This window comes from Bombina bombina, chromosome 4 (assembly GCF_027579735.1).
Source record: "Bombina bombina isolate aBomBom1 chromosome 4, aBomBom1.pri, whole genome shotgun sequence".
Classification (NCBI taxonomy): Eukaryota; Metazoa; Chordata; class Amphibia; order Anura; family Bombinatoridae; genus Bombina; species Bombina bombina.
Genome location: NC_069502.1, coordinates 940979802 through 940994393, shown reverse-complemented (window position 1 = coordinate 940994393; position 14592 = coordinate 940979802). Strand labels below are relative to the sequence as shown.

At 40.4% G+C, this 14592-nt stretch overlaps 1 protein-coding gene across 1 annotated transcript in view; it reads right to left on the bottom strand.

The window, feature by feature from the left end:
• The window catches only part of DHX57 (DExH-box helicase 57), a 170851-nt gene that overhangs the window by 113482 nt on the left and 42777 nt on the right, over positions 1–14592 (bottom strand). The window contains exons 6-10 of the mRNA XM_053711925.1: positions 13434–13645; positions 10472–10593; positions 9263–9458; positions 7372–7496; positions 7153–7286 (exon numbers count right to left, since the gene is read on the bottom strand). Of these exons, the coding sequence (XP_053567900.1) occupies positions 7153–7286; positions 7372–7496; positions 9263–9458; positions 10472–10593; positions 13434–13645 (789 nt within the window). The remainder of the gene's footprint in view (positions 1–7152; positions 7287–7371; positions 7497–9262; positions 9459–10471; positions 10594–13433; positions 13646–14592) is intronic.

The following is a 14592-nucleotide window of genomic DNA, read 5'->3' as shown; positions in this document are numbered from 1 at the left end:
GTAGAAACGCTTCTTTCTTTATCTGGTTTGTTGACAACCTTGACAGATGAAATCTCCCTCTTGGGGGAGAGAATTTGAAGTCTAGAAGGTATCCCTGAGATATGATCTCTAGCGCCCAGGGATCCTGAACATCTCTTGCCCAAGCCTGGGTGAAGAGAGAGAGTCTGCCCCCCACTAGATCCGGTCCCGGATCGGGGGCCCTCGGTTCATGCTGTCTTTGGGGAAGCAGGTTTCCTGGCCTGCTTGCCCTTGTTCCAGGACTGGTTAGTGTAACGGTACCAACCGGATACCAAGGGTTAACACCAGGGAACAATGTCCTGCATAGGGAATCAGCAATTCACAACCCAGCCAGTTTTCAGGTTTAAAACAGAATAACACTTTATTTGAAGGCAGCATACAGATTTATACAGGTTTTTGACCCCCCCCCCAGATGGGGGTTGAAAGAATGTTGTACATTAGATAAAAGGGAGAAGCGCCCTTGACATGATACAATAGGATTATATTACTTAAACACTTCAACCACAGGACACTCTTGACTCTCCTTATCACTTAGGCGTTTCTCTCTGGGGGTGATCAAACAATAGAATGCTAAGCATTAATTAGATTGTAGCTGGAGCCAGCCACTTGTGGTTAGAAAATAAAGTTAACACTTTCAGTCCTGACCGAAGGGTCTGTCACAGACAACCTTTCTTACGTTATAGTCCAGAAGTGGCTAGGTTTGCCACAATGCTCCCCCAGAACCAAGCCGGCATACACAGTCTGATCCCAACGGATCGGCTTGGGGATGTCCGGGGCAACAACTTTCGGCTCAAGTAAGCTACGGGGTGTTCTCCGCCATCTGCTCCAACTTGGCTCAGTACTGCCCCCACCCCAAACATGGAAGCGTCTCTTCCCGGAGGGACTGGGCTTGGGTAGTCACAGGGTTAACATTAGCGGGATCCATGGGAGCATAGGCAGAAACAAGGGGGGCCAAGTCATTTCCAAGGAGAACATCAGCAGGTAAGTCCTTCTTGACCCCCACATTCACAAGTCTAGCGCCCACTCCCCAATCCAAATGTACCCTGGCAACAGGTAGGCGGAACACAGTGCCCCCTGCTACCCTCACAGCCATAGTGTCTCCAGTGTGCTGTTTCTCAGACACCAAGTTCTCTTGAAGCAAGGTCATGGTAGCACCAGTATCCCGTAGACAACTGACCTCCTTCCCATTCACTTTAACCCGTTGCCGGTTATTCCGGTGGGCAGCTTGCACGGGGTCTGCTTCATGTAGGCTGCCCCAGCATTCTGGCGCCTCTACGTAGCGGGCCACAGGCTGAGGATTATGTGGGATTCCGCCAGCGGGTCTTCTCCAGGACTGTGCTTGATTCGCTGCATTTAGGGGACACTCTGGTCTTTTGTGCCCTAGTTGCTTACATCCAAAGCACCGAATAGGTTGTGAGTAGCCCCGCAAATTGAACCGGGCTCTCTGAGGGTAGTTCGTGGCCGGAGGCCGTGTGGTATAGCGGTGCGCCGGGGGTTGGTAACTGGCAGCTGCTGGGGTGACTGGGGGTCTGTACTCCACTCTAGCAGTGGGCAATCGGTATACTGCTCCCCCTGCCCCTCGTACTGCCACGGATCCGCCAGTGGGTGCTGTATCCGGCACCAAATGGGGAGCTATCAGGGTTAAAGTAGCTCCCGAATCCCGAAGTCCCTGGACCGACATCACCTCATGCAGAATTCCCAGGGGTTCCTCGGCTTGGGTGCTCAACACCTCATGAGCGGCTGGCTCCGTTTGGTAATGGTGAGCAGCCGCCCTTGGGGCCAGGTTCTGTCTGACCTGGTTCCAAGCTTGTCTGCTCCGATTTTGGGTGCACTCACGTGCCATATGTCCCCACTGCTTGCAGGTGTGGCATTGTATATTAGCCCGTCCGTTGTTAGGCTGTAGTCCATGGTGCCTCCTGGCATCAAAATGCTGGTCTGCTAATCTGGCTGCTTCGGTTAAGGTGAGGGGTTTTCGATCTCTCACCCATTCTTGGGCTTCTGGGGACAAGCCGTTAAAGAATTGCTCCAACAGCATCAGTTGTCGCAATTCTTCCATGGTGGTAGCTTGGCTGGCCTGTATCCACCCCTGAGATGCTTGATCCAGCTTGTGGGCCCACTCTGCATGGGAACCTCTTTCTGGCTTGCGCAGGCCTCTAAACTTGCGCCGGTATGCCTCTGAGGTAATGGCATATCTTTCCAAGATCGCTCTCTTCACTTTAGCGTAATCCTTGCTGTCCTCCCTGGGTACAGCGCGATACGCTTCCGCTGCCCTACCGGCTAGCTTGCCTGCTAGCACCGGCACCCATACGGACTGCTCCAAATCATGTAACTCGCACAGTCTCTCAAAATCCTGTAAATACCCATCAATCTCATCCTTCTCCTCACAAAACATTTTAAATGCATGGTATGGGATTTTGGGTCTTACTGGGTTGCTGAGTGCGTCCAAAATGGATTCTGCTCGGGAGGATGCATTCCGCGGACTGTGTGCCATCACGTACTCCTGCACATCTGCCATTACCACGGATAGCATATCCCGTGGTACAGGTTGGGGTAAAAATTCCAGCCTGGTCCTCATTTCCCTCTGGTATAGGGTCTCCTCCATGGCTGCTGGAGGCGTAGCGCTGCGAGCTCTGTCTCCCTCCATCAGCTCAGCAATTAATATAGCCTTGGGTTTGCTGCTGCCTATCTTTCCCCTGGCTTCTAGCAGTTCCTTTTACGTTTGTCTCTTTAGCTTAGAATAATCCATCTCCATTCACTTTGGTCCCTGGTACTCCTTCCATCTTAGTCAGTATTGTAGTAATCCCCCTCTTCCTGAGGTTACTGGCTTGTGTAGTTGCTCTTCTGGGCGATAAGGTTCATTCCGTCGCTTGCCACCAATTGTAACGGTACCAACCGGATACCAAGGGTTAACACCAGGGAACAATGTCCTGCATAGGGAATCAGCAATTCACAACCCAGCCAGTTTTCAGGTTTAAAACAGAATAACACTTTATTTGAAGGCAGCATACAGATTTATACAGGTTTTTGACCCCCCCCCCCAGATGGGGGTTGAAAGAATGTTGTACATTAGATAAAAGGGAGAAGCGCCCTTGACATGATACAATAGGATTATATTACTTAAACACTTCAACCACAGGACACTCTTGACTCTCCTTATCACTTAGGCGTTTCTCTCTGGGGGTGATCAAACAATAGAATGCTAAGCATTAATTAGATTGTAGCTGGAGCCAGCCACTTGTGGTTAGAAAATAAAGTTAACACTTTCAGTCCTGACCGAAGGGTCTGTCACAGACAACCTTTCTTACGTTATAGTCCAGAAGTGGCTAGGTTTGCCACAGTTAGGTTTCCAGCCTTGTCTGTAACGAGCAACAGCTCCTTCCTGTTTTGGTGCAGTGGAAGTTGGTGCTGCTCCTGCTTTGAAATTCCGAAAAGGACGAAAATTAGACTGTCTAGCCTTAGCTTTGGCTTTGTCTTGAGGCAGGGCGTGGCCCTTACCTCCTGTAATGTCAGCGATAATTTCTTTCAAACCGGGCCCAAATAAAGTTTGCCCCTTGAAAGGTATATTAAGTAATTTGGACTTAGAAGTTACATCAGCTGACCAGGATTTTAGCCACAGCGCCCTACGTGCCTGAATGGCGAATCCTGAGTTCTTAGCCGTAAGTTTGGTTAAATGTACTACGGCCTCCGAAATGAATGAATTAGCTAGTTTAAGGACTCTAAGCCTGTCCGTAATGTCGTCCAGCGTAGCTGAACTAAGGTTCTCTTCCAGAGACTCAATCCAAAATGCTGCCGCAGCCGTAATCGGCGCGATGCATGCAAGGGGTTGCAATATAAAACCTTGTTGAACAAACATTTTCTTAAGGTAACCCTCTAATTTTTTATCCATTGGATCTGAAAAAGCACAGCTATCCTCCACCGGGATAGTGGTACGCTTAGCTAAAGTAGAAACTGCTCCCTCCACCTTAGGGACCGTTTGCCATAAGTCCCGTGTGGTGGCGTCTATTGGAAACATCTTTCTAAATATTGGAGGGGGTGAGAACGGCACACCGGGTCTATCCCACTCCTTAGTAACAATTTCAGTTAGTCTCTTAGGTATAGGAAAAACGTCAGTACTCGCCGGGTACCGCAAAGTATTTATCCAACCTACACAATTTCTCTGGTATTGCAACAGTGTTACAATCATTAAGAGCCGCTAAAACCTCCCCTAGTAATACACGGAGGTTCTCCAATTTAAATTTAAAATTTGAAATATCTGAATCCAATCTGTTTGGATCAGAACCGTCACCCACAGAATGAAGCTCTCCGTCCTCATGCTCTGCAAGCTGTGACGCAGTATCAGACATGGCCCTAGTATTATCAGCGCACTCTGTTCTCACCCCAGAGTGATCACGCTTGCCTCTTAGTTCTGGTAATTTAGCCAAAACTTCAGTCATAACAGTAGCCATATCTTGTAATGTTATCTGTAATGGCCGCCCAGATGTACTAGGCGCCACAATATCACGCACCTCCCGGGCGGGAGATGCAGGTACTGACACGTGAGGCGAGTTAGTCGGCATAACTCTCCCCTCGCTGTTTGGTGAAATTTGTTCAATTTGTACAGATTGGCTTTTATTTAAAGTAGCATCAATACAGTTAGTACATAAATTTCTATTGGGCTCCACCTTGGCATTGGAACAAATGACACAGGTATCTTCCTCTGAATCAGACATGTTTAACACACTAGTAATAAACTTGCAACTTGGTTACAATCTTATTTAACAAAAACGTACTGTGCCTCAAAGAAGCAACGTTTTTAATCACAGTCAATATATAAGTCTCACAGCTCTGCTGAGAGAATCTACCTCCCTCCAAAGAAGTTTGAAGACCCCTGAGTTCTGTTAGAGATGAACCGGATCATGCAGGAAATACAAGAGTAACTGACTGGAAATTTTTGATGCGTAGCAAAGAGCGCCAAAAACGGCCCCTCCCCCTCACACACAGCAGTGAGAGAGAAACGAAACTGTCACAATTAAAACAAGCAACTGCCAAGTGGAAAAATAATGCCCAAACATTTATTCACTCAGTACCTCAGAAAATGCAAACGATTCTACATTCCAGCAAAAACGTTTAACATAATAAATACCTATTAAAAGGTTTAATGTACTTTTAACAGAGTAATTCCGGTGAAATACCATCCCCAGAATACTGAAGTGTAGAGTATACATACATGTCATTATAACGGTATGGCAGGATTTTCTCATCAATTCCATTCAGAAAATAAAAACTGCTACATACCTCAATGCAGATTCATCTGCCCGCTGTCCCCTGATCTGAAGCTTTTACCTCCCTCAGATGGCCGAGAAACAGCAATATGATCTTAACTACTCCGGTTAAAATCATAGTAAAAACTCTGGTAGATTCTTCTTCAAACTCTGCCAGAGAGGCAATAACACGCTCCGGTGCTATTGTAAAATAACAAACTTTTGATTGAAGTTATAAAAACTAAGTATAATCACCATAGTCCTCTCACACATCCTATCTAGTCGTTGGGTGCAAGAGAATGACTGGGAGTGACGTAGAGGGGAGGAGCTATATGCAGCTCTGCTGGGTGAATCCTCTTGCATTTCCTGTTGGGGAGGAGTTATATCCCAGAAGTAATGATGACCCGTGGACTGATCACACATAACAGAAGAAAAACGGTACTGTGCCTTTAAGAGAAACAAATTTTGTCAGAATTTGAAAAACAGTGAAAAAATGCAGTAAATCAAACGACATTTTTACAGTGTGTATAATAGGCTAACAGAGCATTGCACCCACTTGCAAATGGATGATTAACCCCTTAGTTCAAAAAACGGATCAAAAAAACGAAATAGACGTTTTTTAACAGTCACAACCAACTGCCACAGCAAGCTGTGGCCCTACCTTCCCCAATAAACGACTTTGGAAAGCCTTTGGGCCCTTTAGAGATGTCCTATAGCATTCAGAGGGCCTTGAGGGAAGCTGGATGTCACAGTTTGTAATTTTAACTGCACCAACTGTAACTTTTATACTACAACAGTGGAAAGCCTCAGGAAACTGTTTCTAGTTTAAATTTAAGCCAGCCATGTGGAAAAAACTAGGCCCCAATAAAGTTTTATCACCAAAGCATATATACAAACGATTAAACATGCCAGCAAACATTTTATATTGCAATATCATAAGGGTATTACCCCTGGGAGTAAGCATGATACCAGTCGTTATTAAATCACTGTATTCAGGCTTAACTTACATTAATCCGGTATCAGCAGCATTTTCTAGTGTTTTCCATCTCTAGAAAAAATTATAACTGCACATACCTGATAGCAGAATAAACTGCACGCCATTCTCTCGCTGAAGTTTTACCTCATCTGTGTAATCCCCTCAGACATATGAGAACAGCAATGGATCTTAGTTACAACCTGCTAAGATCATAGAAACCTCAGGCAGATTCTTCTTCTATTTACTGCGTGAGATAAAATAGCACAACTCCGGTACTATTTAAAAATAACAAACTTTTGATTGAAGAAAATAAACTAGCTATATTTAACCACTCTCTCCTACAACGTCCTAGCTTGTTGAGAGTTGCAAGAGAATGACTGGCTATGACAGTTAGGGGAGGAGCTATATTACAGCTCTGCTGTGGGTGTCCTCTTGCAACTTCCTGTTGGGAATGAGAATATCCCACAAGTAATGGATGATCCGTGGACTGGATACACCTTACAAGAGAAATATATATAAATAAACAAACAATGTATAGATATATATTTTACCAAAAAACATCAGATATATAGATATATGTATTTAAGAATAAATATAGCATATTGGAATTTGAAATACTAATTTTCCGTCGGGTTAGTGCACTTGAGAAAATGCAATCAGGTTTGCGCAACTTCCCCTCCCCCGAAATTTCCGCGCTACATTGAAGTCTATGGGATAATATGTTAACGCAGCCGCAATATTGTTACTACAGCTTTTTGCTCGCGTTGGGTTAGCGCGAGAGTGAAAACTTTTTACTTCCAACTTGTAATACGTGCGGTACCCGATATAGGCAAAAAAGTAAAAGCTGAGCGCAGTTACGCTCCCCTCGTAATCTAGCCCCAGTTTGGCAAAACAATGTAAAAAGACATTGATCCTCACCTGGTATATGTACAACTGGGCATTTGTTAAAGTAGTTCGAGAAGAGCTCAGCATTTAGAGTGGCACTCATAAGGATAATCTTCAGATCAGGTTGCTTCATTATAACATCTTTTAAAACGAGCAGCAAAAAATCACTAGGTACAAAATTAAACAGAAAATGATTTATTTTGGCATTGTGATACCAGTACATATAAACAATTTTACACCACATTCAGGTACCTTTCTTCTGTTCTTTCATGGACTTCATCTACAATGACGTGAGTGACACCCTGCAGGGAGGTATCTCCTTCTAGCCGTCTCAAGAGTACCCCTGTTGTACAGTATAGTAGTCTGGTAGCCGCCGACTAGAAATGTGCACACAGCAATTTAGAAAGAAAAACTGGATGGTAAAAAATTCTATATATATTTACATTTTATTAACCTGTATTATATGACAACTCCATATTCCTTGCATGGATTATACAGGTCTACACGTGTTACTTACCAAAGTTCTTAGGGAAAAAAAACACAACCTGGCATGATATGTATAGAAGCTATTTCACATCTATAAAATGTATTCATTTAATGGAACAAACAAAAATACATTTGATTGATAGACAGGCAGACAGATGTTTAAATCGATACTGAACCCAAATTTCCTCTTTCATAATTCAGATAGAGCATGCAATTTTAAGCAACTTTCTAATTTACTCCAGATATCATTTTTTTAGTATATAGCCACCAATTAGCAAGCGCTACTCAGGGCTGGCTCGTAAGCTTACATTCCCGGTTTCTCAAATAAAGATACCAAGAGAACGAAGAAAAAAAGATAATAGGAGTAAATTAGAAAGTTGCTTAAAATTGAATGATAGGGCAAGATAATCAACTAATCTATCAACAACTAAATTCCTATATTTAACATTGAGCAGACTAATAACTTTACTAGAATAGCATAGTATCTTCACATTAACAGTGAGCCTGCTTCTGCTATCTGGGAAGCGAATATCTAGAACCATTTTAGGAGCATTTCATTTGTGAGCATTTGGTATTATGTTTCTGTTTTGTGAATGTGACACTATGGCTCTTTGTTAGCATATTTTAGAAAAGTTAAAAAGGACATGAAACCCTAAATGTTCCTTTTATGATTAAGATAGAGAATACAATTTTAAATAAGTTTCCATTTTACTTCTAATATGTAATTTGCTTCATTCTCTTGGTATCCTTTGTTGAAGCAGCAGCAATGCATTACTGGGAGCTAGCTAAACACATTGGGTGAGCTAATAACATGAGGCATATATGTGCAGTCACCATTCAGCAGCTCCTGAGCCTACCTAGGCATCCTTTACAACAAAGAATATCAAAAGAACAAAACAAATTAGATAATAGAAGTAAATTGGAAAGTTGCTCAAAATCACATTCTATCTGAATCATGATATAAAAAAAAATGGGTTTCGATTCAGAATTACGAAGAGGAGCTGCTCGCAGGTTATTTTTAAATTATCAATTGGACTCAGTGTTTGGAATATTGTGTATTTTGGATTGGCATAATTTATTGGTGGGGTGGGGCTTCAAGTTTAGAAATGTTGCTCAGCTCACTGGAACATTAGTCAGTGTTCTCCCCAGGACTTTTTTTTTTTTTAATGGGCACACCAGCCAGCTGATTTTACTGACCACTTGGCTATAAAAAAAAAAAAGAAGCCAATAGTAAGCAAAAAATTTGCTATTTTTTTCCGCCAATACTAGTCCCACACATTATCATTAAATAAATTTCTGATAAATTATGCAATTAATTTGTGCTCTGGATAACTTAAGTAACATTGATAAATAACAGAAAATGTAATAATATTGCAGTATTGCACTGCCCCCACATGGCTACTGCATAATGCCACTTGGCTGGCAAAAATTTCTGTGGAGAACACTGCTAGTGATATTTTTCAAACCCTGTATTTGAATAAAAGCTTTCAAAATGAGATCACATTTTAAAATCAGATGGTTTCAAAATGAAATAACATTTTAAGATCTCATAGCACTATTCTTTGCTTTTTTACACGTACATTTTGCATTTTTAAAATAAAAGTAACAATTGGTCAAAAATATATCTAAAAAGTGAATGCAGAAATGATGCACTGACCTTGACACTTTCCAGTCTTATCTGATATCCTACAGAAAGTCCAACGCGTTCTGCTCTCTCCTGGGCCACACGCTCGGCTACAGAAATAGCAGAGATTCGGCGTGGTTGTGTGCATATTATGTTGGACACATTACTGGGAGGTCCTTGTAATGAAGCATCCAATATAAACTGTGGAATTTGTGTGGTCTTACCACACCTGTAAGGATAATGTAAATTTGCTGGTGAGGTACAGTATTACACTCGGACAATTAAATAAAAAAAATGACTTGAATGTCCCTTAAACAGGACACGAAACCCAAATTGTTTCTTTCATAATTCAAATAGAGAATACAATTTTAAACCACTTTCTAATTTACTTCTATTATCAAATTTGTTTCATTCTCTTGGTATAATTTGTTGAAGGAGAAGCAATGCACTACTGGTTTCTAACTGAACACATAGGTGAGCCAATGAGATTCAGTATAAATATGCAGCCACCAACCAGCAGCTAGAACCGAGGTTCTTTGCAGCTCCTGAGCTTGCCTAGTTAAACCTTTCAGCAAAGGATAACAAGAGAAGGAAGCAAATTAAATAATAGAAGTAAATTGAAAAGTTGTTTAAAATTGTATTCTCTATCTGAATCATGAATGGGCCACAGCTGGTTTACATGGTCACTGTTGATGTCACGTGTTAATGGGATACTGAACCCAATTTCTTTATTTCATGATTCAGATACAGCATGCAATTTTAAGCAACTTTCTAATTTACTCCTGTTATCAATTTGTCTTTGTTCTCTTGGTATCTTTATTTAAAAAAGCAGGAATGTAAGCTTACAATTTGGCCCATCTTTGGTTCAGCACCTGGGTACAGCTTGCTGATTGGTGGCTAAATGTACCCATCAATCAGCAAGTGCTATCCAGGGTGCTGAACCAAATGGGCCGGCTCCCAAGCTTACATTCCTGCTTTTTCAAATAAAGATAACAAGAGAAAGAAGAAAAATTGATTATAGGAGTAAATTAGAAAGTTGCCTTAAAATTGCATGTTCTATCTGAATCATGAATGAAAAAAATGTGGGTTTAGTGTCCCTTTAAATCATTTTGATATTCAGTGATATCATCAGTTTATTTAACAACAGCTAGCAAAATACAAAATCTAAACTAAATAACTATGTAATGTGATATCTGAAAGGAATAATATTTATGCCTCTGGCCACAAACCACCAGTTCTTACCCAGTCATTCCACTTATTACAAGAACTTGATGCTTCATCAGGAGTTGCAGGATTGTGTCTTGCTTCTGCCATGCTGGAAGTTTCAGCCTCTCCTGTAACATTGACTGGTAATTTCTTGTGGACTACAGAAGGAAGAAGATTTACTGTCATTTAATTCTCCACCTTACAAGAAAGCATTAACGGAGAGAAATAGCTCCTCCCCCAACAACAATGGAGAAAAAAAAAGTGACTAGATCTACTCTGCGTACCTAGTGAGTCTTTGCGGTCTTTAGTTATACATAAAACTACAATACACTTATTTTATGAAACACTTTGATATTGTAATATAAAATGTTTAATTATGCATATTTGAAACATTGCAGTATACTTTCATTATTATTTACCTCCTGTTAGTTTTCCCTTGTTTACTCCAGCAACAATCCCTATTGGCTCTTCCAAATAAGGCAAGTTGTAGGGGGAGTTGAGCCATTTGAAAACAATTGCAGCAAATGAGGTGTTAATGTATTCAAAATGTTCACATGCATGCCTGGTATGTTAAATTAATGCAGGGTGTTTTAGGTCCCATGAATTTACCTCCAGATCACAACAACATAACAGTATTAATGTAAACATGTTTTAATCCCATCTGAATTCTGATTGTATGATTATAAGAACAATTCTTGCTGCAGAGCTAATGTTTTGTAATGATCTTTAATAATATATGCAGCAAACACCACTGTGCTGCTTTACATAAGTTGTTTGTTTCTAGTTGTCTATGAAACAGAGAATGACTTTTTAGAATAAGCATTTAATCCTTACAGGACCTTGTGCTTCTAAAAAAAAATTAACAAAAATACCTGAGCAACACCGCCTACACCAAGAAAACAAATTTTCTATAAATCCATTGGATTACCAGCAGTTTTTACTGTAAACGGATATGAAAACCAAAAAAAAATTATTTTGTGATTCAGACAGAACATATAATTTTTAAAAAGTTTCCAATTTACTTCTATCAAATTTGCTTTGTTCCCATGATATTCTGTGTTGAAGAGATACCTAGGTAGGCATCTGGAGCACTACATGCAGGAAATAGTGCTGCCATATAGTGCTCTGGCAAATGAATAACATTCTTGCAAAAATGCTGCTATATAGTGCTCCAGAAATGGCTGGCTCCTAAGCTTACATCCCTGCTTTTCAACAAAAGATTCCAAGCGAACAAAGAAAAATTGATAATAGAAGTAACTTAAAAAGTTGTTTAAAATTGCATGTTCTTTTTGAATCAAGAAAGAAAAATGTATATCAAAATATTCAGCTGTTCTTTATTGTATCAGCACTACCACAGACAAATCCACAGTTCAAAATTAGATCTTTTCAGTAACCTTTCTGTACAAAAACAAACACACAACTGCAATACATTACATTTTCTTTAAGATTACTTCAATGATCCTTTAAGATCCAAATATACTTTACTTAAAGGGACAGTCTACTCCAGAATAGTTATTGTTTAAAAAGATAGATAATCCCTTTATTACCCATTCCCCTGCTTTGCATAACTAACATGGTTATATTAATATACTTTTTACCTCTGTGATTACCTTGTAGATAAGCCTTTGCAGACTGCCCCCTTATTTCAGTTGTTTTGTCAGACTTGCATTTAGCCAATCAGTGCCCTCTCACTTGTAAATCCACAGGCATCGCCACAATCTTATCTGTATGGCACACATGAACTTACGCCCTCTTGCTGTGAAAAACTGCCAAATGCATTGAAATAAGGGGCGGCCTTAAAGGCTTTAGAAATTAGCATATTAGCCTACCTAGGTTTAGCTTTCAACAAAGAATACCAAGAGAACAAAGCAAATTTGATGATAAAAGTGAATTGGAAAGTTTTTTTTAAAGTTACATGCCCTATCTAAATCATGAAAGTTTAATTTTGACTAGACTGTCCCTTTAAGTGATTACACAAGCAAAGCCACTCAATAAGTCAGACATTTTATAAACACTCACTTTTCCTAAACTGAAATGTTTTAAAGGGATACTATACCCAAACATTTTCTTTCATGATTAAGGTAGAGAATACAATTTTAAACAACATTTAAGGTAGAGAATACAATTTTAAACAACATTCCAATTTACTTCTATTACCTAATTTGCTTTATTCTTTAGATATACTTGTTGTTTATAATTGTATGCTCTTTCTAAATCGTGAAAGAAAAAATTGGGGTTTCATGTCCCTTTAAATACCTTTTAAAGAAAGTCATCACCAGTTCTTTCAAATTAAAGGGACATACTAATAAAAAAACTTAAATGCTCTTTTTTATAAGAGCACATATTTTTTGCCTTAGATTTCCTTGCTTGATTTGTGGTTTCCCCACTAAGGGGAGGAACATGACAAGTGATTGGTGGGTACAAGTCACGAACTGTACAGGAGCTGCAATGTTTTGCTGCCTCTATGCAGAACTTGGAGTCTGATTGGATTTTAAAATGTTTTATTAGCGTCTAAAAAGGTTAAGTAAAACTATTTAAAGGTACAGTAAAGTCAAAATTAAAAACTTTCATAATTCATATAGAACAGGTAATTTTTAAGCAACTTTCAAACTGACTCCTGTTATCATATTTGCTTTGTTAAAGAGTAAAGCTTAGTAGGCTCAGGAAAAGTAATGCACGACTGGGAGCTAGCTGAACACATCTGGTGAGCCAATGGCAAGGGGTACTGTATATATGTGCAGCCACCAATCAGCATCTAGCTCCCAGCAATGCATTGCTGCTCCTGAGCCTACCTAGGTATGCTTTTCAACAAAGAATACAAAGAATACAAAGCAAATTTGATAATAGAAGTGAATTGGAAAGAAGTTTAAAATTGCATGCTCTATCTGAATCATGACTTCATGGTCCCTTTAATTACTTTAAAACAAAACATTGTAAACTTTATTTGCACTCAGCTGGTTAACTCTTGTTATCTCATTTATGTGAGCAGAACAGGTACCTTTTTGGTCTGGAAGTGTTTACAAATTTTGGCATTCTCTGCACACAAGGATTTAGGATTCCAGTTATACTTCTTGGACAGCTTTTTCCTCAGGTTTACGTAGCTTTCATTTTCTACTATAACATCTTCTGCCTCCAGTTCGTCAAAATCATTTTCATCTTGTTCATTTTGTTTTTTTATTTCTAACTTGACTGGTTTTTGCTCCTTCTTTACTGAAAATAGAAATATTTAAAATATGAATACGGAAAAAAATATTACTCTGTTTAAGTATCTTCCATACAAATTTGTGTTTAGCATCTACAATTTTACAATTGGTAATCAATATATGCAGTTGAGAAGAAAAACAGTTAAAAAAAACATAATTTATGTAAGAACTTACCTGATAAATTCTTTTCTTTCATATTAGCAAGAGTCCATGAGCTAGTGACGTATGGGATATACATTCCTACCAGGAGGGGCAAAGTTTCCCAAACCTTAAAATGCCTATAAATACACCCCTCACCACACCCACAATTCAGTTTAACGAATAGCCAAGAAGTGGGGTGATAAGAAAGGAGCGAAAGCATCAAAAATAAGGAATTGGAATAATTGTGCTTTATACAAAAAAATCATAACCACCACAAAAAGGGTGGGCCTCATGGACTCTTGCTAATATGAAAGAAATGAATTTATCAGGTAAGTTCTTACATAAATTAAGTTTTCTTTCATGTAATTAGCAAGAGTCCATCAGGCCCATTTATCAAGCTCCATACGGAGCTTGAAGGGCCGTGTTTCTGGCGAGTCTTCAGACTCGCCAGAAACACAACTTATGAAGCAGCGGTCTAAAGACCGCTGCTCCATAACCCTGTCCGCCTGCTCTGAACAGGCGGACAGGAATCGCCGGACATCAACCCGATCGAATACGATCGGGTTGATTGACAGCTCCCTGCTGGCGGCCGATTGGCCGCGAGTCAGCAGGGGGCGGCGTTGCACCAGCAGCTCTTGTGAGCTGCTGGTGCAATGTTAAATGCGGAGAGCGTATTGCTCTCTGCATTTAGCGAGGTCTTGCGGACCTGATCCGCAGTGTCGGATCAGGTCCGCAAGCCCTTTGATAAATGGGCCTGCATGAGCTAGTGACGTATGGGCTAGCAGATACCCAAGATGTGGAACTTCCATGCAA